We start from the raw sequence: 26,102 nt of genomic DNA, 5'->3' as shown, positions 1-26,102 counted from the left end.
ACTTTATAGTGGGTTTGCTACCAGTTGAATATTTTAGAAGTAAAACCCAAGAACTTCTCTCTTTAATTAAAAAAAATTAGACAAGGAGACATTGATATTCACTATAAGAAAGGACAGCTCCCTTTTCTTTCTCTCATCATTCTGATTGAGTACTATTATTTAGTGAGTAAAATGAGGAGAGAGTATCCTTCATGGTATAGATGTTATACAAAGGAAAGGAGTGTTTGTGTCTCTTGCATAAATTTTCCCTTTGAATTCAACCCAAGGCCAAATGGTGGAGCCAGACCCCTTCACAACAGCCCAAGGAACTCTTCTTAGTTGGGATTTTGCTCAGCTCTTAGTTTAAGCCCTTGGTTGGGTTAGTCTCCTGCCTGTCTAACCCACAGTGACTGTTTCCTCACACTTAATTCCAGGGTTGTATGTCTTAGTCCATTTGGGCTGCTATAACAAAATACCATAGGTAAGGTGGCTTATAAGCAACATAAATTTATTTCTCACAGTTCTGGAAGCTGGAAGTCCAAGATCAAGTCACCGGCAAATTAGGCAACTGATGATGGCCCACTTCCTAGTTCATAGATGACCATGTTTTCTCCATGGTCCTCACACGTGGAAGGGGCAAAGGAGCTCTTGGAAACCTCTGCTATAAGTCACCCTCCCCTCAAGACCTATGCATCTCCCAAAATCCACCTCCAAGTACTATCACAGTGGCTACTAGGTTTCAACATATGCGTTTTGAGGGGACCCAAGCATTCAGTCTACTATAGCGTAGTACAAGTGAGTTTTCCCACCACTAAATTTTAAAAATGAAGCAAGCCAAAATAGAGTTTTCATGGGGGGAAAAGTGATTTTTCTGCTGAAGACAGTTTAAGAAAAATGTCTTCAAAACTAAAAGTAAATAAGGAGAAAAGTCAAGAATATTCTGGTCAACTGCTTCAATAGGGAAATCATCATTCACTGCCCACCAGAGGCGTTCCAGGTTACAACGCACCTGGCCACACACCGGGCATCTCAAGGGTTCAGGGCAGAGGCCAGCCTAGCATAACCCCAAAAGGTCTCATTGTTTCTACTCTGTTAAGATTAGAACAGAGTAGACGAGGAGTCCCTCAGTGGGCAAATTCTGTCACACGTCTAATCATGGCTTCAAGTGAGGCTGAGAACATGTAGTTTGTCCAACCTCCATACTAGAAGGTAGCAAGGGAGAATGGGGTCAGCCTGTCCGTAACGGCTGCCACAACCTAGGAATAGAATTGCTGAGGCCATGGAGAAAAAAAAGTTTACATTTTAATTGGTATTACTGAACTCAGTCTCTACCTACAGTTGTGTCAATTTACAGCCTATATCAAAGACCATTCAGACTTTCATCTTTGCCATCTGGCTTTTCTTTTTAATTCAATCAAAAAATTATATTTAGTTTGGAAACTTGACCCCGGTTCCCATGGTTCTCCAATAGGTCATATTTCATTACATCCCCCTCAGATTTTGATGTTTCTGAGCTGTCATTTCAAGTTTGGTTGTTGAGGTCAACTTCCGTATCACCCAATTCCTCCACCATTTTCCACATCATAGCCAGTTAAAAACGTAAGTCAGTTTATGTCCTTCAATGCTTTTCATTGCACTTAGAATGGAATCAAAGTTCTTTTCAGGATCTGCAGGGCCCTGAAAAATCTATGCCTTGTTTTCCCCTCCAAGATTCTCTTTCTACTCAGTCACCAAATCCAAATCTTACTGTCCCTCTGTCCCTAGAATGCACCTGGCTCTTTTCTCACCTCAGTGCTTTTGCACCTGCTGTTCCTTCTGCCCTGGATGCCCTTCTAATGGCTCTTCTCAAGGTTGGACTGCTCCCTCTAATCCTTCACATTTCAACTTCCATGCACTTTCTCAGAGAGGCTTTCCTGACTGGTCTTTCTAACATAGGTCTCCCTTGCAGTTTTGTTTGTTGTTTGTTTGTTTTTTACCGCAACACTGTATTAATTTCCTTTAGAGAAGTTTTTACTAGCTCTGTGATCTTGGACAAACGATTAGCTTCTCTGTGTCTTCACTTCTTCATTTGTAAGCAATGGTAGTAATTGTACCAACCTCAGGGGTTGTTGTGAGCAGTAAACAATGTAAAACATTTAATAGTGCTTTGCATATATAAAACTTTGCTAAATGATAATTACTTGTATTACTTTTTATTTGGTTATTTTCCTGTTTTCTCCACTCAACTGTGAATTCTAAAAGTAGAGGGACCTTTTATGTCCTGTTTTCAGTGTGTCCCAGGACCTAGCCCAGTGCCAGGCACATAAAAAGTGCTCACAAAATGTTACTTAAACAAATATATGTTGAATAAATGAATGAGTGGCAGCTCATTTCCAACATTCAGTGGCCTCCTTTCTAAGGCTGCCAGATTCAACAAATAAAAATACACAATCCCAGATAAATTAGAATTTCTTTATTTTGTCTGGCGACTCTACTTCCCTCACTACCACCTTCACCCTTAATAAGCAACACTTTCTCTCTCTCCTTCTCTCCCTGCCTTTCTCTTCCTCTTTGTTCCTCTCCTGTTAAGTTTATTTGGCTATTTCTGAATCTAGTTCTCAGGGTCAGGAGACCCCATCAGCTTTAAATCTGAAGGTATCTGATTCTTGAGTACAACCGTCCCTTTGATGGACTAATGAGTCACCTTTACGATGAGCTACCAGTTCCCAGAGGACTATCTTATCCACCTGCACCATCAGACTCCATCAGCCTGGCTAGCCTGCTCGGGGGACTGCAATGGACTGTCTCTCCTCTGGATTCAGAACACATTAAATTAGGGACACAAAACTTGTTTCACAAACTTGTTCCCAGACATTGTCTACTTGATTAACTCATTTTCAGACATCCTCCCTCCTAAATCCTGGCTTTAAAAGAGACCTAAAGGAAAGGTCACCAAACTTGGCCCTGACCCTAAAAACTTCACTTTCCCAGTTGGCCAGCCAGTCAGTTTGACAAAGCTCTCCAGAAGAGCTGAGAAGTGTGGACACCATGCTGTTGCTTCCCACCTCCCAGCATAGTCCTGGCTCAGAACAAGGCAAGTTACCTGACATCACCAATTAACATGCTTGGCTCTAGATTACCCTAATGTAGGTGGGAGAAGAACTAACTGCATAATTTTTCAGGAGGTAATTTATTTGAAATAAATATGTTGGAGAAACTATGGCAGTTGCTCTCAGTGGTCTGTCAGTATATCTGTAAGGCTGTGTGTAAACATAGGGACTTAATTCTTGGCAGTGTATCCATTGACTGGAATCTCCATCCAGAAAATGTCCCCTGGGCTAAACACTGGTTCTCTTTCTATAGTAAAGGAAGCATGAACGTCAGAGTCTGGCAGGTTGTAACACTGATCCCAGATTCATCAGATACTAACTGTATGCACTTGGCTAAATTGTTTCACAGCTCTCAGGCTCGGTTTCCTTGTCTATGAATGGAAGATACTACTACATATAAGATTGTTGTAAAGTTTATAAGCAAGGTGGGCAATGTACCTGGTACTCATGAATGCCAAATGGCTGGTAGTGAATCATTTTCAGCGCTTTTTCTTGCTTTGTCCTGTGTAGCTCTGTTAGTCCTGCCTTGGAGCAAATTCTTTCTGCTTCTGTCAAGAGGAGCCCTTCCTTTCGGAGCTCTGTATCACCAGGGAGAGGACATTTGCAAGGGGAGCCTGTTGTAAATATAAAGGTGCCATGTTCCTCTTCTGTTAAGAGCAGGGTGTCCAAAAGAACCAAATCGCTGCTCACTTTTCTCTTGTGAGACACTGGAGAATGTTCAGCATATTAGATGGGAGAACAAAATCATTCTTGCCAAGATCATGTGCAGCCTACCCAAGGAAAATTTCTTTTAAAACTTCACAGCTTGTGATTGGAAAAGGACACAGGACAGCCGCTCACTGTTTTCCTTTCATCTCTACTTTGGGCAAGCTCTTCTGATAGCTCTCCTGTCACATGCAGTTTGCAGCCCAGGGGGAGCGCAGGGAACAGAACACAGGTGTGCCCCAACCCCATCCCCACCCCCTGCTCACATTCAGCTGCTGGGAAGGACCAGTTAAAGATTTTAATATCCGCCCTACCCTTTTGGGGATGGTGTAACCCAGCTAGACATCACACTTCAAAAGAGAGGGAAGTTAAAGCTTTGCGGTTAGTTAGGGAACAGTAAGACTAGAAATACCCCCAGGTTCCTGCCAACCCTGATTCGGTGATTCAGTGAACAGAAAGGACGGGAGCAGAGGATGGAAGACGAGGTCAGGCAGCTTTCCAAATTCTCTTCTATAGCGGGAATCAGTGTGGCTTTAAAACTGTAAAATCAAATGTAAAATACATTGGGACACTTGCTTTCAAATGTGAATTTCATAGGGCTCTAAAGGAAAATGCAAACCGTTTAGGTCTAGCCACTTTTTTTATTGAACATTTTCTCTCCTATACTAACCCCACTGGACGTGTATTGGGTAATAGTTATGACACTCTATTCAGCTATGGGGGCAAGTTATTTACGTACCTACCTCATAGAGTTGTTGTGAGAATTAAATAAACTAATACGTCTAAGGCATTTAGAACAGTGCCTGGCACAGAATAAGTCAATAATTGTGCAATTTACTTCATGCTAACTTATACCAACAGCTATTAGTGTGAAAATTCAAAGAAGACAATAGGTGTTATAAGCTTTATACTTTCCGATGTATGTATCTGGAGAAAAATAAGAGCATCAAAATAAAATTTGTTCACATCAGCTTTTCTTCTTGTAGGGCTTAGGGATTAGCAGCCTTGAAAATGAATAGGCTCCCTCTCTTGCAGCTATAAAATTTTGGACCACAACAGCACAAATGACTTTGCAGTCTTTTATAAATGCATAGATAGATAGATAGAGATAAAATTCTAAAACCTACATGAACACGTCTCAAATGAATCATAATTATAATTTATGATATCACCAAATCTTGCTCAATATTTTTACAAATAAATACCTAATTACCTAAATTCCATCGCTCTTTCTGTAGCTTCAGAACAGATGTTTCAAAGGGGAGATAGGCTTGAAAAATAATGAGGGAAGAAAATGATAGTATAACACTATTGTGATCATGTTAACTGTTAAATACTAATCTTAAAAAAGTAAGTCTGTCAATAGTTTAGTGGTTACCAGAGGGTAATGGGGCTGCGGGGTGGGAGATGAGGGTAAGGGGGATTAAATATATGGTGATGGAAGCAGAACTGACTCTGGGTGGTGAACACACAATGGGATTTATAGATGATGTAACACAGAATTATACACCTGAAATCTATGTAATTTTACTAACAATTGTCACCCCAATAAATTAAAAAATGTAAGTCTGAGATACAACTTATTAAAATACGTAACTTACATGTATAAGATGTTTTCTAACTTATTGCTCTCTAACTTATTGCTTAAATGTGGCTTTATTTGAATCATTAATTTATGTGGTCTGAAGAATCTAGAAAACTTTCTTCATAAGCTAAAATCATGAAAGTTTAGTTATGAACAAGAAATTTCATGGCAGTAAACAGAATATGTTCAAATGGATGGCTAAGGTAGAGAGGTGAAAAATGTATAATGAGTATCTTTTCCACTGCCATTTCTTTAGTGTGAGAGAGGGAATTAAAATCGGAAGAAGCACATTATCTATTATCTGATCACTTATGGTAACCATGTTTCTGCATGATAAACTAAATAAAGCTTTGTTTCAGCATTGATAGGGGAATTATAAATCTGGTATTTATCATAATAATGATTATCATAATAATGCAGAAAAGACATGCATTGGGTATACTGTGAACTGATATCAAATTGACTCACTGCCTTTATAAAAGCTAAGAGGTAGCATTGTTAGTCCAAGAAAACTCGTATATGCAGGTTTTCCCTGCTATCCGAAAGTAGAGTGTGCCTATGAAAACTTCTGTAAGTGGAAATGGCATACAGTGGAGAAGCAGTTATCATTAATTTATATAGGAAAATTTTTGAGTGTTCCCAGACCCAAAATTCAACACATGCATAATGTCTTTATTTCGTTCAGCATGATTGGAATGCTTAATTATGTCCAGTTTTACACTAACCATTAACACCCTTATGAGCTCTCTTAGGCTCTTCTGATACCTTAGGACACGTGTTGCTTGTTAATGGATGAACAAAATAAGGGAGACAAAGCACAGATGCTCACAGACACAGTTCAAAGCTATGGCCCTGGATGCTGAGATGCTGAGTGTGGTTCCCGGGGAAGGAGCTTGGTGGGGCCACTCTGGATGCTGGGGGCGCCGCTGTCTCTATACTGGCTCCCTGCAAAACAAACACGGAACGCTATTTTGAATGTTCACCTTTTTTCATAAAAGCGAAAATCCTCTTGGGATTTCTTTCAGTTAATGGAAACAGGTACTAATGTAGGTCTTTCACAAAAGCGAAGTGGTGTAACCTGAACTTTCGAAACGCAGGGGATATCTGTAGTTTTATGCCACTGTGTCATTTATGGTGTAAAAAATTATCTTAGAAATAAACTAAAATGCGTGTCTTTCCATGTGTGAGTTTGCAAGACCTTGGTGTCATTCTGTTATACAAATATTCTATTTTAAGTATTTAAGGTCACATCACAAACTGTGGCGAAGAATCATTTAGTTCAATATAGAGCAAAAGAAATTTTCTCCAACAGCATCTTCTCGATTTTTTTTCAGTCTTTGACTAACGAGAGAATAAGTAACATTGAACTCAAGCTTATATTAAGAAGAAAACAGTTCTCTATGGTCCTTGACTATGTTTCCCTAGCATTTTATAGAATATTCAATGTGAAGAAAAGGTTTCTAAATGAATATGATATGTATGGTACTAAGGTTGTGAAAGTAAGAAACCTCTTCAAGCTGGAGTTCTAAGCAGAAGTAATCAGTACAGATATTTTTGAGACATGATTTCTTTTTTTTTTTTTTTGGGGTGACAGTTATTAGTAAAATTACATAGATTTCAGGTGTACAATTCTGTATTACATCATCTATAAATCCCGTTGTGTGTTCACCGCCCAGAGTCAGTTCTCCTTCCATCACCATATATTTGATACCCCTTACCTTCATCTCCCACCCCCCAATCCCCTTACCCTCTGGTAACCACTAAATTATTGTCTATGTCTATGAGTTTTTGTTTCTCATTTGTTTGTCTTGTTCTTTTGTTGTTTTTGGTTTATATACCACATATCAGTGAAATCATATGGTTCTCTACTTTTTCTGTCTGACTTATTTTGCTTAGTGTTATACTCTCAAGATCCATCCATGTTGTCACAAATGGTCCTATTTCATCTTTTCTTACCACTGAATAGTATTCCATTGTGTATATATACCACAACTTCTTTATCCATTCATCTATCGAAGGACATTTTGGTTGTTTCCATGTCTTGGCCACCATAAAAAAAAGCTGCAATGAACATTGGAGACCATATGTCTTTATGGATAAATGTTTTCAGATTTTTTGGGTAGATACCCAGGAGAGGGATTGCTGGGTCATATGGTAATTCTATTCTTAACTTTTTGAGGAACGTCCACACTGCCTTCCATAGCGGCTGCACCAGTCTGCATTCCCACCAACAGTGTATGAGGGTTCCTTTTTCTCCACAGCCTCTCCAACACTTGTTACTATTTGTCTTGTTGATGACAGCCATTCTGACTGGTGTAAGGTGATATCTCATTGTGGTTTTTATTTGCATTTCTCTGATGATTAGTGATGTTGAACATTTTTTCATATGTCTATTTGCCATTTGTATGTCCTCTTTGGAGAAATGTCTCTTCAGGTCCTCTGCCCATTTTTCAATTGGATTGTTTGTTGTTTTGTTGTTGAGTTGTATGAATTCCTTGTATATTTTGGATATTAGCCCCTGATCAGAGGCTGTTTGCAAAAATCTTCTCCCATTCAGTTGGTTGACTCTTTTGTTGATGGTTTCTTTTGCCGTGTAAAAGCTTTTAAGTTTGATATAGTCCCATGCATTTATTTTAGTTTTTACTTCCCTTACTTTTGGAGTCAAATTCATAAAATGCTGTTTGAACCCAAGGTCCATGAGTTGGTGGGAGTGCAATGGACCATTTTTTCTTCTATGCAGTTTATTGTTTCAGGTCTTATGCTTAAGTCTTTGATCCATTTTGAATTAATTTTGGTACATGGTGACAGATAGCAGTCCAGTTTCATTCTTTTGCGCGTGGCTATCCAATTCTCCCAGCCCCACTTATTGAAGAGGCTGTCTTTTCTCCATTGTATGTTTTTTGCTTCTTTGTCAAAAATTATCTGTCCATATTTACGTGGTTTTATTTCTGGGTTCTCAATTCTATACCGTTGGTCTATGTTTCTCTTTTCTGCCAATACCATGCTGTTTTCATTATTGTAGCCTTGTAGTACAAGCTAAAGTCAGGGAGTGTGATACCTCCAGTATTGTTCTTTTTTCTTAAGATTGCTTTGGCTATTCAGGGTCTTTTGTGGTTCCAAACAAATCTGATGATTTTTTTGTTCTATTTCTTTAAAAAATGCCATTGGGATTTTGATGGGGATTGCATTAAATCTGTATATTGCTTTGGGTAATATGGCCATTTTAACTATGTTGATTCTTCCAGTCCATGAGCACGGAATGTCTTTCCATTTCTTTGTGTCTTCTTCAATTTCTTTTAAAAATGTCTTATAGTTTTCAGCATATAGGTCTTTCACATCCTTGGTTAAGTTTATTCCTAGGTATTTTATTCTTTTTGCTGCAATTGCAAAAGGAATTGTTTTTGTATTTCTTTTTCTGAGATTTCATGGTTAGTATATAGGAATGAAATGGACTTTTGTACGTTGATTTTGTAGCCAGCAACTTTACTGTATTCGTTGATTGTTTCTAATAGCTTTTTGGTGGAGTCTTTAGGGTTTTCTATATATAGCATCATGTCATCTGCAAAGAGTGACAATTTAACTTCTTCATTCCCAATTTGGATGCCTTTTATTTCTTTCTCTTGCCTGATTGCTCTGGCAAGGACTTCCAACACTATGTTGAAAAGCAGAGGTGATAGGGGACAGCCCTGTCGTGTTCCTGAATGTAGAGCAAAGGGCTTCAGTTTTTCACCATTAATTATGAGATTAGCTGAGGGCTTGTCATATATGGCCTTTATTATGTTAAGGTATTTTCCTTCTATACCTATTTTATTAAGTGTTTTAATCATAAATGGATGTTGTATCTTGTCAAATGCTTTTTCTGCATCAATTGATATAATCATATGATTTTTGTCCTTTATTTTGTTTATGTGATGTATCACATTGATGGATTTGCGGATGTTGAACCATCCTTGTGCCCCGGGGATGAACCCCACTTGGTTGTGATGAATAATCTTTTTAATGCATTGTTGTATTCGATTTGCTAGAATTTTGTTTAGGATTTTTGCATCTGTATTCATCAGAGATATTGGTCTGTAGTTTTCTTTTTTTGTGTTGTCCTTACCAGGTTTTGGTATCAGGGTAATGTTGGCCTCATAAAATGAGTTAGGGAGTATTGTCTCTTCTTCAATTTTTTGGAAGAGTTGAGCAGGATTGGTATTAGATCCTCTTTGAAGGTTTGGTAGAATTCACTAGTGAAGCCATCTGGTCCAGGACTTTTGCTTTTGGGAAGGTTTTGGATGACTGATTCAATTTCGTTACTGGTGATCGGTCTGTTTAGATTTTCCAGTTCTTCATGGTTCAGCCTAGGAAGGCTATATGTTTCTAAGAACTTGTCTGTTTCTTCTAGGATATTGAATTTGGTGGCATATAGTCCTTCATAGTATTCTTGGATGATCCTTTGTATTTCTGTGGTGTCCATGGTAACTTCCCCTTTTTCATTTCCGATTTTGTTAATTAGTGTCTTTTCTCTTTTTATCTTAGTGAGTCTAGCCAAGGTTTGTCAATTTTGTTAATCTTTTCAAAGAACCAGCTCTTTGTTTGAGACATGATTTCAATAAATAGCTACTCTATTTCTAATGGATCATTAAGTATAAAACACTACTTTTTATTTTATTGGTTATCTTCTTTGTTTATCACAGCTGCACAAACTTCAATACATAAGTTATTCTCCTTATGGTCAGAGGAATTTCAGCTTTCAAGCTCTCGGTACATAAATATTAGATTATTTTTCTTAATTCCATAATTTAAGAAAGCAATGAAGACTCCCTGGATTAGACATTTCTTGTATTAAAGGAACATCTCTTCTGAAAACCATTGTCTTGGGCCTTCAATACTTCTAGTAAGTCATTGACTAAACAATGTTATCTACTGATTATTATCCCCTAGACAATCTCTCCAATGTGCCAGGTTGTGTGCTAAGAAAATAATAACTTCTCAATCGGACTTGTCGTTTTGATAGCACAGATTTCTAGGCCCATAATAAAGAAACACTAATGAAAGTAGAGCCAGTTACTAATTTGTTTTAATGACTAAAAAATGAGAAGAGAATTTGCTAAAGATCCTAAATTTAGTGTTCATGAACTTTCACTAAGCAGCACATCAATTATATCTTGAGAATGATTCATGAGTATTTTTGGTTACTTGTTGCATCACCATTTTGCCCCATCGATGTGATTGAACCACAGTTTCAATGTCTTCAACTGTAGGGAAGCACTGTCAGATAGAACTTGCTATGATTATGGAAGTGTTCTAAATGTGCACTGTCCAATACAGTAGCCACCGGCCACATATGGCCAATGAGTCCTTGACATAGATTGAAAAAGAGCAACTAGAGATGGCAATTGGGTGGTCATTCTTAACATTTGGCAGAGAAAGTCTATGGAATTAACGGGGTAGAAGCCTTTTGTGGTGTGCTGAGGAGCAACTGGTAAAAGAGGAAGTAGAGACAGCGTGTGTGCTGGGGAGAGGAAGAGACAGAGAATGCAGTGTAGTAGGTGATTTAAGCACAAGCTGGACACAATGGAGCTCTACTCCAAAAACCATTGGTCTGGCAGTTATGTGAGATGGATGGAGGAGAGAGAAAGCTAGAGTTTACGCTTAGCTTTTATCAAGGAAAAAAAGAGTTAAGCTGAGTTTTTTTTTTAACATTTAGTGAAGGCAAGTGACAATGTGAGAATAAATTCCAGCTTCCTAGGAAAAATGGAAATGTTTATTGTCCTTGATAGTGCAACTGCTACCCAAGTGCAAACAAAATGGTTAGTTGTAAGACTTGAAACGTTAGATTTTTCTCTGAAAACCTGTAAGAATCCATAACACTACAAAAATAAGGTATGCTATCATTTCTTTTAATAAGAAACTGTATAAGTTCCTAGTGCTGATGAATTTGTCAAAAACAAAAAAAAAACAGAAAAAAAAACCCACAACCATGCATGTTTGCCCTACTCCATAATTACTTCTTAAAGCTAACTTTAGGCTACAAGTTCTGAAACAATAAAAGGTAATTTCATTATACAACTTATATTTACTAATGATACTAATCAAAACTTGGACATGACAGAAATCATAGCATTTTAGACCTGAATGGATGTTCGTCAAACTGCTTCATTTTATGGGTGAGGATCAGAGGCCTAGAAGTAACGTGTGACTTAGCCAAGTTTACCCAGAGAAGACTGGAACCCCTGTCTTTAGATTCCAAGCCTGGTGCTGTTTTGAAAAAAGACTGGCTAGATGGGGCACCAGGATATTTTTGGTATCCCTATCTTTTACAATAAGAGAGAAAATAGAACTTTTCTAACAGCAGGCCTCACTGGGAACAGTGAATCCTTTTCTTTACATTTCTACTATTAGTACCATCCCCCCTTGGGCACATTCTCACCATTTGTATTGTGCTTCCCATAATTTTCAATCATTGTTCAAAAGTGCTTGGTAATTATCCAATATGCCAGGCAATTTGACCCAAGGAGAACATGTCTGACTTCCTTACAATTCTTCAAAAAGATTCCCCTCCTACTGAAGCTCGAGAAGATGGTATGCTGAGAGTTTAGAGGAAGAAAAGTGGTCTTTAAGGTTTCAGTTCCTCAAATCATTGCAGCATTCAAACACTGAAATCAAGTTTTCAGGATGACCTGTAGATAAAAACTAATTCAGACTAAAGGATCCTGGTGTGTTTTGTGTTTGTACAAAGAAACCAGGTTCTGCATTTTGTATGAGCAGAACTTGTAGGCTGGTTATTTAGTCCGTGGAAACCCTGGTAATGGTCGAAAATAGAGAGAGAGAGCTAAAGGTTTCTTGTTTTGTTTCTGTTATAAGTGCTGGCTAACTCCTCTTGGAAAACCCCTCAAAGAGTAAAAGTCAAATATGAATTGTATCATACATCCCGCTCACGACGCACTAGTACATTTCTGAAAATAACGCTTTTTCAAAATGAAGTCATTTATATTCTCAGCCATGCTCTACTGTGTGCACTGAGTAATTTCTTGAGAGCAGTGTTTCCTATGGCACACGGCCAAGCCTGGCTTTATTTGTTTTTCATTAAGCTTTTCATTACCATGCTGCTATATACCTGGATCATTCTGCCTTCTCCAAGAATGCCAGGGTAGCTTAAGCATAGGAATGGCGCTCTGAGTAACTGAAAGGTTTTGTCCAGTGAATGCCCATTTTAAGTCCTTAGCTATGGTACCATTCTAACGGTTTTAATCTTGCTAAAAACAGTCATTTATTCATTCATAATGTGGTCTGACATTGAATTGTTTACATCCATTTCTTCTGTCCCTGTCCAGGGAAAGACGTTAGTCTCACTTTGCACCATGCTAGACTGGCCCCTTCTCTTTATTATATCAGGAAAAGGCATCAGGAATCATCCCTCTTGCCCAAGCCTGGAACCAATGTGTATTCTGCATTTCTCCACGTCAAACTTCTTGAATTTTCAAATCTTCTCACTTCTTTCTGTCTCCCATGACCACTACCTTAGTATAGTCCCACAGCATCTCTAGAATAACTGCAGTGGCCTCCATGCCCCAGGGTTGCCCTTTCCAATTCATTCTCTTTTGCTTTAACTGCTCATCAGTACCCATTGCTCTCCACAAATAGGTATTCTGTAATTTCTACTCATAAGTGTTTTTGTGTGCCACATTAAGAGGACAGTTTGATTTGTCCAGACAGGTAGTGATCTAAATTCTTGAATTTTCTCTGTAGTCTCCTCAATTTAAAGGAGTCCTCTAGCTTACAAAGCCCAAAAGACTAAAATTTATGGACAAAATAAGCATTGTGTAAATTTCTGTATGTTAATCAGATGTCTAAAAAAATCATGGAAATCACTGAATTTCAGAACTAGACTGGTCCCTGAAGATTAAGGAAGCTCAATTAAATCATTTTGTAGGTAAGGAAACTGAGGCCCAGCCAGAGCAACCAAACTGATCTTTCTAAATTTGGGATCTCATCATATAACTAACTCTTTTTCATAAAATCTGTCCCTGTTTCCCATTACGGGCAGGATGAAGTCTAAATTCCCCAGCGTGGCATGCAACGTCCGTATAGTCGGGCCGGTGCTTGCTTTTCCAGCTGTGTCATTTGCTGCTGTCTCCAACTTATCCCCGAACTCAGTGCTTCCAAGTGCACCGTGTTCTTTCTTACCCATAGGACGTTACGCATAATTTCTCCTTTGTCCTTCCTCTTTTGAATGCTAAGTCATAACCATCCTTCAGATATCGGCGTAGATATCATCTCCTCTGAAAACATATCCCTGATCCCCTCTGGGCTCCCAAGCATGTGTCACCATCGCAGCACAGTCCCATCGTTCTAACTGTCTTTGAATAATTGGTTTCCACCACTGGCCTAGAAGGAATAAAGACAATTGTGGGTGGAGACCTGTACCATATTTATTGTTTTATCTGCACATATTGACTAGGTGTCTGGTATTCAATATTTTAAGATTAATTCTGACTATTAACCTGCCTAGTATACTGTTTTCTCATCTGTTTTCAGGTGACTCAGGGTCTGGGTGGTGGTGGGGGGTTTGGGGGGTTCTGATTCATTCATATCAATGTAGAAGTCACTGACAGTTCTAAATGTGGTAGCTCTTCCCAGAAGCATTTACATTTTTAGAGGGACAGAGTTTTAAGTCGCAGGAATGAATCTCCGATGCAGATAATCCAACCAGAAATAGTAAACCGTAAAAGTATTTGTGAGGAGAAGGAAGATTTCCCAGAACTTTCAACTCAGTCACAGAGGTGACCCCCTCTGCACTCACCCTCACTGAAGAATGACTCTCTGTTTTTGTTTATAAAACTCAGATCACCTGTTGGTCATTTGTCTCTGTATTGAATAAATCATTATTACCCTTAGTAATAAGCCCTGATTTAACTTATAACATTTATGGTTTTGTTTTAGGGAAGCAATGTTATGGAGGATCAGGATTTATTAGAAATTGGAATCCTTAATTCTGGGCACAGACAAAGAATTCTACAGGCAATCCAGCTCCTTCCAAAGGTAAGCAATGCTTTGTTAGCCTCACCCTCAAGACAGTCCCAGTGGTTTACGTCCAGATAGTCAAGCAGTGTTACTGTTTCTGACATTCCTACATATTGGTGCAACTCCCCAAAGGAGGTTTTCATAGGTTCAGCTAAACAGTCAGACTCACAAGACTGCTATGGGCCATACTCAGCTTTCGGTTTATCTAAAAGGATGCGATACAGGAAACACCACTGGCCAGGAAGGCTGCTTCAGAGTTTCTCTTCCGTGGGAGTCCTTGTATCAGTACAAATGCCACTCCAGGCCCCGCAGGTGACAGCTCAGGTGCAAGAAGACAAGACCAACATTGGGTGAACATGGGAATGTTCCTGGATTAGTAGCCTCACGCTCCATAAGAGAAAATACCTCTTGTAACAACGCCATAGGCTTAGCCTCCAGGGACAAAGATCCTGCCTACTTACAAGTCTTCAAGTGGAGAAGTCCAAAGTATTGCATCCCCGTCAGGTATTTACATAGTTCATGTATAAATCCTCCCAGTCCAGATACAATTTGCCAACCAGGCATCATTTTAACCCTAAGCAGTATGTTACCTGGCAACAAAAATTGAGCTTCTGTTTCCAGATAAGATTTCATAGGAGCCTAAAGCAAGAGGTAGGATCTGAGTGCTGGTCTTCAAGATGCATAGGTTTTTAACTGGGAAAGAAAGGTAAAGGCATTTCAGGGGCCAAAAGGAATCATAGATACAGGTGTGGTCCAAAATACAAATTGCCAGAAGCATTAGAGGAATAGTGATACTCTGTGATTTAACATCCAATGGGATTTGCACAACAATCTGAATGTACTTAATGCCACCAAACTGTACACTTAAAAAATGGTTAAGATGGTAGATTTTATGTTTCGTAATTATAGCACAATTTTAAAAATTATTTATTTATTTTTATTTTAACTTTTTCTTAAAAAGAAAAAAAACAATCTATTGTGATTAAAACAATTGGAGAGTGTGATTAAAACCACTCTTCTTTTTCTTAAAAAGAAGAAAAACAATCCATTGTGATTAAAACAATTAGAGAGTGGAGAGTAGAGCCACAGATAAAGCAGAAAAAGTAGGTTAGGTCAGTTGGTGTCAGCCTAAGGAATTTGAAATTTATTCTGTAAGCACTGGGGAATGGACAGGACTAGAATACTTTAGGTCGGTTAATTCTGGAGGCAGTATACAATAAGAATTAGAAGGAAGGAAAGTTGAAGTTGGGTCATCCAGTTGGGAAAAGACGTGGGGGCAGGATTTGAGGCAGAGTGACAGATGAGCAGTATTAGATTCAACTAGCTATATGAGCTTATCATGTTTTGTATTCCCTTCTGCCCTTTCCCTTTATAAGGAGGCTATAATTTCTCCTGCTCAGAATGGGAAAGACAAATATTAACCACTGTTCCCAAGGAAGTGATCTGGTAAAATTTGCCAACTGACAGTAAACTGAGTTTCTACTGATAGAAACTTAACGCTTTTGCAAAGTCAAGGAGAGTCAAGCATACAAAGGAGTTTAATTATACAATTTTCTACAGTAAAAGGAGAAGAATAATGCATCCTTAGAACCAATTCTAAAAGCAGTTCTTTTTTTTACATTTTTTAATTAGTTTCAGGTGTACAAAACAATGTAATAGTTAAACATTTATCATTTATATCCCTCACACAGTGATAACCCCCTCCCCCATCTACTACCCCTCTGACATCGCACACAGCCGTTACATTTCCACTGTCTCTATTGCTAATGCTGTACTCTACTTCTTATAAATACATATACATGTTTATATATATATACACATATATATGTATATGTATATATGTATATATGTAATTGAAGTTGACATTCATTATTGTTCAGCTTCAGCTTCAGGTGTACAGTGCAGTGATCAGGCATCTACATCATCCCTGAGGTGGTCTCCCTAATGCGACAAGTGTCCATCGGATACCCTACAAAATCTTTACAACATTATTGATTACATTCCCCAAATTGACTTTCATATCCCTGTGGCCATCTTGTGGTTACCCATTGTGCTTTCTAATCCCCTCACCTTCCCCCTTATCCCCACCCCACCCCCCCATCTAGCAACCCTCAGTTTTTCCTCTATGTCTCTGAGACTGTTTCTTATTAGTTCATTCATTTATTCTTTTCTTTAGATTCCACATATAAGTGAGATCATGTGGTATTTGTCTTTCTCTGTCTGGCTTATTTCACTTAATGTAATTTCTCTAGGTCCATCTATATTGTTGCAAATGGTAAGATTTCATTCTAGAAGCAGTTCTTATAAGTGTATTGTTTACCTCACTACTTTTGTATCTTTACTTAAAATAGTACTTCCTCAGCAAGTTTTCTCCTCGTTGTCAGGAAGGCCTTCTGCACTGCTCTATCCCCACCACCTAGCCCAGTGCCCAGCCCATGGTAGACACTCAATAAATCAATGAATAATGTTCCCTTGTTACATTGCTGCCCATCATTTGAAGTTCAACTCAAATAGTTACATATCACTTTCTTTGTGAAACATCCCCTAAAGTGGAACCACTTCTCCCCACCTTGGTAATTATCACCCTACTCCAAACCAACTGCCTCTAACTGAACTACAGTAGATTCTGATCTGTCACCTCTAGGTTAGACGGCTTGAGTCGACTTCTCCTTGGTCTTCCCTCTCAAGCCTGGATGATTCATAGATGTCTAATCTCTGTCCTACTTTCCTTTCTTACCACTCTCCAATTGAATTTCCATAAAGTATCAAGAACAATTCTTCGAAAATATAAATCAGCTCATGCCACATGCCACACTCTACTTAAAATCTCCAACAGATTCCCTTCTCACTTAGAATAATATCTTTACTGTGGCCCACAAAAGTCAATAGGATCTGGCCCCATCCCACCTCTATGGCCTCATCTCTCACTCTCCCCACCTCTACACTCTAGTCATGTGCTTTCTTTTCTTTCCAGAGCATGCCAAGTTCATGTTTGCCTCAAGGTCTTTCCCTATTGGTCTCTCTTCCTGGAAAGCCTTTTGCACAGATCTTCATTCGCTTGCGTCTGTACATCATTGAATCTCTCCTCAGCTGTGACCTCCTCACAGTGGCCTTCATGAGCTCAAAGCCGCTGCCCTCACTCACCATCGCTGACCTTTGTATTGTCTTGCTTTACTTTGTTCTTCATAGCACTTATGGCTAACTGAAGTAATATTATTTATTTTTGTTTTCTGTCTTATTTTCCATTTTCCCCCAAAGATGCAAGGTCCACAAGTCAGGGGCCTCGACTATCTTGTTCCCTTCTCTGTACCCATCCCGTAGGACAGCACCTGGCACATAGTAAGTGGTCAAAATATTTGTGGAAGAAAGGACTACACAGCTCTCTCTTTCCTCTGAGATTTGATGGTCCTATGCTTGTTCTGTCTGAAGGTACTGATCAAATTCTACCACTTCTATGTTATAGGAATCCTGCGAGCAGAAACAGTGTCACATCCACCCATGAATTTCCCACTGTGCTTAGTGCAGTACATACACATTAAAAGAATGAAGGAATGAGTGATTGAATGTTTTCCTCACATATTATTCAAATATAATTTTTAAATCAAAGCATGCCGCATTGTTAAGATATCTCTGTAATCCTGTACCTGCCATTTGATAGTGAGAAACAAAAGAATTTGAATCCAGAATTTTTGGAGGATAAATGGAGTGTTTACTTTTAAGACAGAATATCATTTCCATTAGAGAAAAACAATATAATAGAAACAACACAAAAATTAAGCTTCTATCAAGAGGCTGATGCAAAGTGCTTACTCTGCACTCAAATGAGTAGAGAATACATAAAAACATCCAAACACGTGTTCAGCAGCGCAAACAGAATGTTATAATGCTATAAATTGATGCTTTGCCTTCTTAGGTAATGAGCCCAATCTTCAGATGGTTAATAGTGTAATTTTACTGCCAGCGCCTTCATTTGCATTCTCTCTAACTTTGCAATGCCAGAAAATGGACAAAATGTCTCTTCATTTCTGTTTATGTAATTTTGGTCTTCAGAGTATTTGTGTTCTTCATCTCTCATGAAAAATATTCCGCGATTGCCACCTGAGATCCTTTCATTAACACATTGTGTTTTGGAATTGGGAAGATTATGCCTGAGCAGAGAAAAGGTGGTGTGCTAAGTACAATCTTTACCTGTTAGCACACTTCAAAGCATGCTTTTCATGTTTTATTGGTATTTGTTGTTTCATGTTTCAAAGACAAAAGTTTATTCCTTGAGTAATAATGGTTCATCTGTAATATGCCCTTTTTAATATTGAAATATTCACCACTGAAAAGGTCTGCATGTTCTGTAGGACACTTGATACACTGAACACAGAGTACATGTGATATATTGTAAGCATAGACGTGTTTAGAACTGTGACCACATTAATGCCTTGTCCTCCATCCACTCTTTCCCTCTGTCCTTTGCAACGCTTGACCTTTAGTAGCAAAGCTTAATATCAATTTCACTCAGCATCCACTTCCTTCACCAACCCCAACTCAATCTTTTCTTAGGTCTAAACATTTCCCTGGACTTTTCAAGGTTATATTTCACCTCCTCACTTTTTAAAAAAGGAAACATACCAAAAGTTCCACGAGAAGATGGCTTACTTTTTACTCTCTTAGGAACTTTAAGCAGAGAAATAACCTGATTACTTATTTGCAACATATAATTTACCTTTTTCCAGATAAGAATTATGTGTGGCCAAGTCTTTGGATAATCCTCTAAAATCCTTTTAAAAGGGCATAATCTCTTTTGTGCTTCGACAATATAACAACTGGAGGTCAAAAATTGAAAGGATTTTCATTTTAAAAGTTTGCAGAACTTCGTGTCAAGGCCCATATTTATCTGCTCTCTTAATATCGCTCATCCTGAATTGAAAATATATTTCAGCACGCTAGCAACTTTTAGATCATATGTTCACTTTGTTTTTCAATATTTCCTTTTCTAATATTTTTCTGTTTTATAATATATTTTGGTATTATTTGGTAGCTGTCTAAATACATGTCAGCAAGTAGTTGTCTACCTGCTATCCCCCTTTCCTTTGCTCCCACTCATCCTCCAACCTACCTGGGCCTCACTATTTCCTTTGCTGCCCCCCCCCACACACACACACACACACAACCAGGGCTAAGATCACCAGGGACCAGCAGAGCAGAAATTCCAAAGGCCCCACCTTCACCTTACTTTGGCTTCAGTAGGTTTTGATACACTTATCAACTATCGACACTGTCTTCTTCTGGCTTCCAGATACCCAGTTATCTTCCTGCCTCTCTGATGCTCTCTTTCTGCTCATTCTCCTCCATTAAATGTTGCCATTCCTCAAAACTCTAATTCAAAAATATTTGATGACTACTGAATGTTGTTATCACAGGACTCTTGATCATAGTAGAGTTGCTGGTATTCATTGTTCTATGCATTGCTACTCTATCTCTACTTTACTGCACAATGAACACCTGTGCTTTAGCTGCCCTTTATTTCTCAGTTCAGTTCAATTTAACCAATAATTGTTGGGCTACATAGTTTCAATTATTTTTTCACTGAATGGCACTGAATACCTCTGATTGAATTAAATTGTTTCCTTTCCCATCCTCTGTTTGAGACACTGGTTTAAAAAAAAAAAAGAATTATCTGTTATTACAATACAAAAACAAGATTCTGTGCTAGTGATTTGTTGCTATATAACAAATTACACACAAACCTTAGTGGCAACATTTGTTATCTCCCAGTTTCTGTGGGTCAGGACACCGGGCACAGCTTGGCTGGGTTCTCTGGTCTCTCTTAGGGTTACATTCATCTCAAAACTCAACTGGGAGGGATCCACTTCTAGGTCACTTATGTGGATATAGACAGGCTTCTGTTCCCTGGGGGTCTTTGGACTGAGACCTCTGTGGCTCACAAGCTGTTGACTGACAGCCCCCCTCAGTTTCTGGTCATGTGCGGCCTCCCCTTAAAGCATCTCATAATAGGCATCTGGCTTCAACAGCACCAGCAAGTGAGAGGACAAGAAAGTGCCATCAAGATGGAAGTCACAGTCTTTTGTAACATCCCATCCTTTCTTTCTTCTTTTCTTTCAAGTTTCATTGAGAAATAATTGACATACGTCTCTGTATAAGTTTAAGGCATACAGCATGAAATGATTGCCACTCTAGGTGGAGCTGACCTCCATCTTCTCATATAGATAAAACAAAAAAGAAAAGAAAGGAAAACAGTGTTCTCCTTGTGATGAGAACATCTCACCCTTTTGCTGTATTCTCTTTATTAGAATCGGGTCACTAGACCCAGCCCCTACCCAATAAGAGGTGTTTACACAGGACGTGGGATCACTGGGGATGATCTCAGAAGTTTGCCTCTGGCAGGTACACTTTATATGAGCCACTGCACAATCTAGTTTCCATGTCTACATTTATGGTTAAAAGGAATAACCCATCAACAACAGCAACAACCAAAGTATCCTTTATTTCCATGGGCTGTCTTCATGGGACTGTGATAGTCACAATTAGATGATTTAGAAGCCACACTTGTCATCATCACTCAAAAAAGAGGCACATGTCTGTGGTTTGTAGAGTTAGATATAACGTAGCATGGTATGATCCAATCATACAGAAATCAGAGATATTAGAGATTTGTCAATTGCATATCAAGTCTTCATGATCTAAATTCTGCTTTTCTAAGTAATATGCATAAATCAGTAATCCCATAAAATACTACAAATTTTAAAAGTATGTTCATTCTTTGTTGGTGCCTCATTATTGAAAAGAGCATCTTTCCATCTGTACTAGGGAAGTGAATTGGTCAAAGTCTATTGGACAAGACTTTAACGATGTTAGCAAGGACAAAAACATATTTAAAAAAAAAACTAACAAAGTTAGAAAGTAAAAAGCACCATTTAACTTTAAGTCTGATCAGAGCAAATAGATAAAGGCACCAGTTGACTAAACAAAGCTTGTGAGCAGAGATATAGAGATACACTGGCAGTGACTGAAAACTCAACCGTTATTAAAGGCAAGACAATATGGAGTAGTGGGAACTGGCAAAGTGGAGAGCACAAACCCTGCCCCTCAAAAAAGTGGCTTTGTTTCCAAAATTTTATTAATAAAACAAAGCATAGAGGACCAGATTTGTTGTAACTGTCACTTTCCTAACCCTGTGTCATAAAGGAAGAGAGTCTCTGCAGAAATGAAAGTCTTAATACAATGGGAGCACAGATAACTTCAGAGTTTAAAAGGAGTGTTACAAATGTGGCGTTATCTCCATTTAGCTTTCTGTTCAACACTCTTTTCTTAAAAACTCTAGTTCTTTCAAGGTCCTTAAAATTCAGATGTTTAATTCTAGGCTTGATGGCTGATGAAGACGTATGCAAGCTTTAGGGGAAAAGTGCACACCCAACATTGTTTCTTTAAATGTCTAGAAAGGAAGGTTCAGTCTTATTTTCCTGTCACTTAGAAAAATGATAGAAACACATTCCTAATTCTTCTCCTATTTTTCAAAAGAGCAACAACAAAATGTAGGCTACCAGCACAGATTGTCACGGGGTACTGTTTGACAAGGTGACTTTTCATTCTCCCATGTCATCACTCACTCTCCATTTACCCGCATTCTTTTTACTTGCATTTCTTTCTTTTCACCAGCTGGTATCTTAAACTTCATGCCACTCAATGTAGACATCCAGTCAAAGATATATACTCACAAAGAAAACCCCACACACATATAGGCATCACATTAGCATGGGGACCCTAACCTAAAGTTAATGTATGATTAAACCTACAGTCTAACTGAGGACATAAGATGTTTCACTTCCTTTAGGTGTCTGGTCCTTGGTGAGACAGGTGGTGCTGTTTCTAGAATCCTTTCAAGCTCTATTCTGTTCCGTAAACGTCTCTTGGTTCTGGGACAAACAGATATGCTCACTTAGATCACTTAGAACAGTGTAAAAGATTACTGATTTTTCAGGATAAATGTTGGTGCCATTGGAGAATAGGGAAGGAAGGAAGAGTAATTGACCTTATGTTGAAAAACTTAGATAATTTGGAATATATGAATTTTAAAGTGACAATAAGTCATTCAGATATTTCATATTATTCCTTAGCCTGGCACACTATTGAACTCTGTTATAACAAACAACTCTAAAATTCCAGTGGCTTACCACTATTAAATTTCTTTTCTCACTCATGCTAAGTCCAGCGTGTGTCAGGCAGCTCTCTTCCAAGTAGTAATTCAGGGATCCAAGCGTCTTCCATCATGTGGCTCTCCCATCTTGGAGTTCTCTGAGAGCCATCTTAGGTCAAGATAGAGAGGAGCATAGATCACACGTGATGTTCTACTGCCAGGCTTGAAAATATATTACTTTAGACTCCATTTGATTCACCAGGACTCACTTATATTAACCTCACTAAACTGCAAAGTAAGCCAAGAAATACAGCCTCCCTTCCCAGGAAGAGATAACAGAATCCCCGAGAATTTAGCCATTCTGTGTTAGAAGCACCTTCTCCTTTCTGCACCTCGACTACTGCCCTTCTTCATACGAGTAACCCATATTCATTCCTTCAGATGTAGTCCTTGCGAAGCCTTATATGACATCCTCTGTCTGGGTTAGATTGCTAACTTAACCCCTCTGTGCTCTCATTACACCCTATAAAATTACCTATTGACTAGATTGTCTCTCGCGCTCAAGATGAAGATCTTTGTCATGTTAATCTTCATTTCCTAAGCATGAAACACACAACACCTGGACACAGTAATGTTCAGTTAATGTTTATTAGACCGGACTGGGCCAAACAAGAATGCAAATTTGAAGTCCGTCCTGAATGGGTCTGGTGAGGACTCCCAAACACATTTCCCGAATTAACACCTTTTTGTTTGAGTCTTATAGAAAGGAGGAAGGCAAGTCCTTCACAAACATAACACCCACAACCCTGATGGCCTGCCTTTTCCTGGAATGACACCCTCCCCCATGCCTCATGCTTTCTCTTTGTGAGTAGAGACCAATAACTAGTCTGTTCTTCTGGGGTACATTGGGAAAAGGAATGGCTAGTGCTTCTAAAGTTCTTTGGCCCTTTGAAATGACAAAATCCAGTACATACAAAGTACAAAATAGCTATAGCTGTTTGGGCTGGTTAGATAGTCCAAGAATGCTAAATATGAGAGCAGTGCAGTCCCAACCTACTTACTGGTGGTCTGCTCTGTGGTTTGTTTTTTTGCAATTTCAGAAAGCAAGATGGCTGCTGTATCCTTCCTAAGCTAGAGAGGGAGGATTTTTAATGTTTTATTTTAAATGAATTTATCTTGGAATAGTTTATTATATAGAAAAGAGAGCTGAAATATCAGTGTTACTCATTATGCCCCCTTAAAATTTGCAGAGAAATATGGGAGGAATCCTGTAAGTAAATAGGTTCTGATCTATTGCCATCCCCAGCAGCTATCATCCTTTTAACTTTGAGATGTTCACCCCCTTTTAATAAAGAACAATGGCTCCCTTGAAGCGATACTGCCATCAGTAGTAAGAGTAAAGGAATTTAGATATCTGAGCACTTTCTCTTTGTTATATAATTCTTCTAAGAAAATCACAATTTAGAGCTGGAAAGGACCTTAAAATACCAGCTCAACTTCTCACCTGAGTCTGCTTCACAGGTGAGGAAACCAAGTCCAGGTTAGATTAAATGAGTCGCCCTGAGGCAGATTGTTCCTTAGGACAGAGCTGAAACTAAATCCCAGAGTCCCTGAGGATGCTTGTTTATTTGTGAGAAAAACTGTAAAAGGACAGGAAAGGACCAAATGACTAAACTCAAGAAAAGGATTGTTTATCAAATTGGGGTTCCTTTTAAGTTTCAGGCGAATAAGGCTGTTTTTGCAGCCTCTGTAGACCACTAAACTCCCCTCTCAAGGCTGAAAGGGAAGGGCTGTGGCAGGGGTTCAAAAGTCCTAGAAAAGCAGGGAGGTGACAAACACGAAAAACAAAAAAAGGTAGACGTAAACCATGTCAGTTGTCCAGTGGCCACTAGGGATCAAACCACTTGTTTATCCTTGAAGATGGCCTTAGAGAAACTTCACTGACAGTAGGCATTGCTGTTTCGAAGAAGGAAAGGCATAATGGAATAAAATAAAACAACTTATTTTCTTCTTTAGTCTGGGTAGAAAGGAAGGAAAGATGGACAGGATGAAAGGGCGTTCTCCGGGCAAGAGTGAAGATGTATCTTTTGAGCATAAAACTCCACAGAGATGGCATTTCCATAGGATTAAGCCAGGAAGAAGCATGGGGTGATGGCTGGGAACACGGCCAGACTCCCTGAGTTTGATTTTACCTACCCCATAGGGGCGTTGTGAGAATTTAATGAGTCAATATTTGTAAAACACTTAAAATGGAGCTTGGCACGTTATGTGTACTATAACAGTGTGTGTGTGAGACAGAAATTTAAAAGAAGATTGAAGGTGAACCAAGAAAAAAAAAAAAAAAACCTGAGCTTCCTTCAGTCCATTAATTATATCTGAAAATGGCTAATAAACAGTACTCAAAATGGAGCTCATTGGTTCACTCGGTAGATATTTCATGAAATATCTCCGACATGCCAGGACCTGTTCTAAAGGTTGAGGAGTTGTTGTTAGGAAACAAGATCTACACGGTCACTGTCCTCATGCAGCTCATTCTAGGGAGGGCTACAGACAAAGAGACGAGAAAGGATGTAATGCCAGGTAATGGTACGTGCTGTGGGGAAACATGAAGCAAGTGACTAGGCAGAGCGTGACGAGGTTGTACGGATGCTCTATCGGACGGAGAAGCTAGGATTCACACCCAGCTAGTTTAACTGAGGTTCTCAACCCCCACACTGTCTTGGCTGACACTGTACTTCACAGCACAGTGAGGATACTAAGGGGGTATTGAGATGAGTAAACTAACTAATCCACGGGCGGCACCTTTAAGGAATTTGCAGCCTTGCAGGGGCTCAAAAAATGAACTCTCTTGAGCTTTTAGTCTGACCTAATTTAATCACAGTGCAGCCACCTACTGCTTGTGTCACCTGGGGCAAGTTACTGAAATTCTCCACTCCTCAGTTTCCTCATATGTAAAATGGAGATTATAGTGACATTTACCACATTAGGTTATTGTAAGTTACAAATTTAAAAATGTTCATGAAGCGCCTGGCACTTAGAAGGACTAAATTAATGTTAGTTATAACTACTTGCATTTATTTGTTCAATAAATGCTCACTGAAGTAACAAAACTCAATGAATTTTTGACGTTACTCTCGCCTGAGCCAAAAAGTAACAAAAATGAACTCAGTTACTAACATAAAAGGTCCTGTGACTAAAAATGCCCCCGTGGCTGCACTCATTGCATACTTTCCATTCTGTACTAGTGGATTACTCCTGGGGTACATGATTCATTTCCAGATAAGAAAAAGGCATAATTTTTAAATCTGATCATCAGCCGCTAAATTAATTATGTTTAATACATTTAGGATTATAGTTTAACTCATCAGGAGCTGGAAGCGAAGGTGTTTAAAACCATAACTAGGGCCTTCTTACCCAAGAGAGTAAATGAGTAAACATAGACTCAGAGGGTTTCCTGTCTGTATCTCTTAGAAATAATGTAATCAGTTCCCAACACAAAGTGGAAAGTGGGAGAAAAGTGGAAATAGAGAGAGTACTTTAAACAGCAAGGGCTCAATAAATGTATGTGGCAGAGAATGCAGTGAAGATG

The 26,102-nt window shown here is 38.8% G+C and overlaps 1 protein-coding gene across 22 annotated transcripts in view; it reads left to right on the top strand.

Annotated features, from left to right (window-relative positions):
• ANKS1B (ankyrin repeat and sterile alpha motif domain containing 1B) overlaps positions 1 to 26,102 on the top strand; it is an 891,644-nt gene that overhangs the window by 577,056 nt on the left and 288,486 nt on the right. For all 22 annotated transcript variants that reach the window (XR_012494067.1, XM_074326203.1, XM_074326202.1 and 19 more), the window contains one exon: positions 14,287 to 14,385. Coding sequence is in view for 21 of the 22 variants with exons in the window: in XM_074326203.1 (XP_074182304.1) it covers positions 14,287 to 14,385 (99 nt within the window). In the remaining variant the exon portion in view is untranslated. The remainder of the gene's footprint in view (positions 1 to 14,286; positions 14,386 to 26,102) is intronic.

This window comes from Rhinolophus sinicus, linkage group LG02, assembly GCF_036562045.2.
Source record: "Rhinolophus sinicus isolate RSC01 linkage group LG02, ASM3656204v1, whole genome shotgun sequence".
In the NCBI taxonomy this organism is placed as follows: domain Eukaryota; kingdom Metazoa; phylum Chordata; class Mammalia; order Chiroptera; family Rhinolophidae; genus Rhinolophus; species Rhinolophus sinicus.
This window is presented reverse-complemented; position numbering and strand designations above follow the sequence as displayed.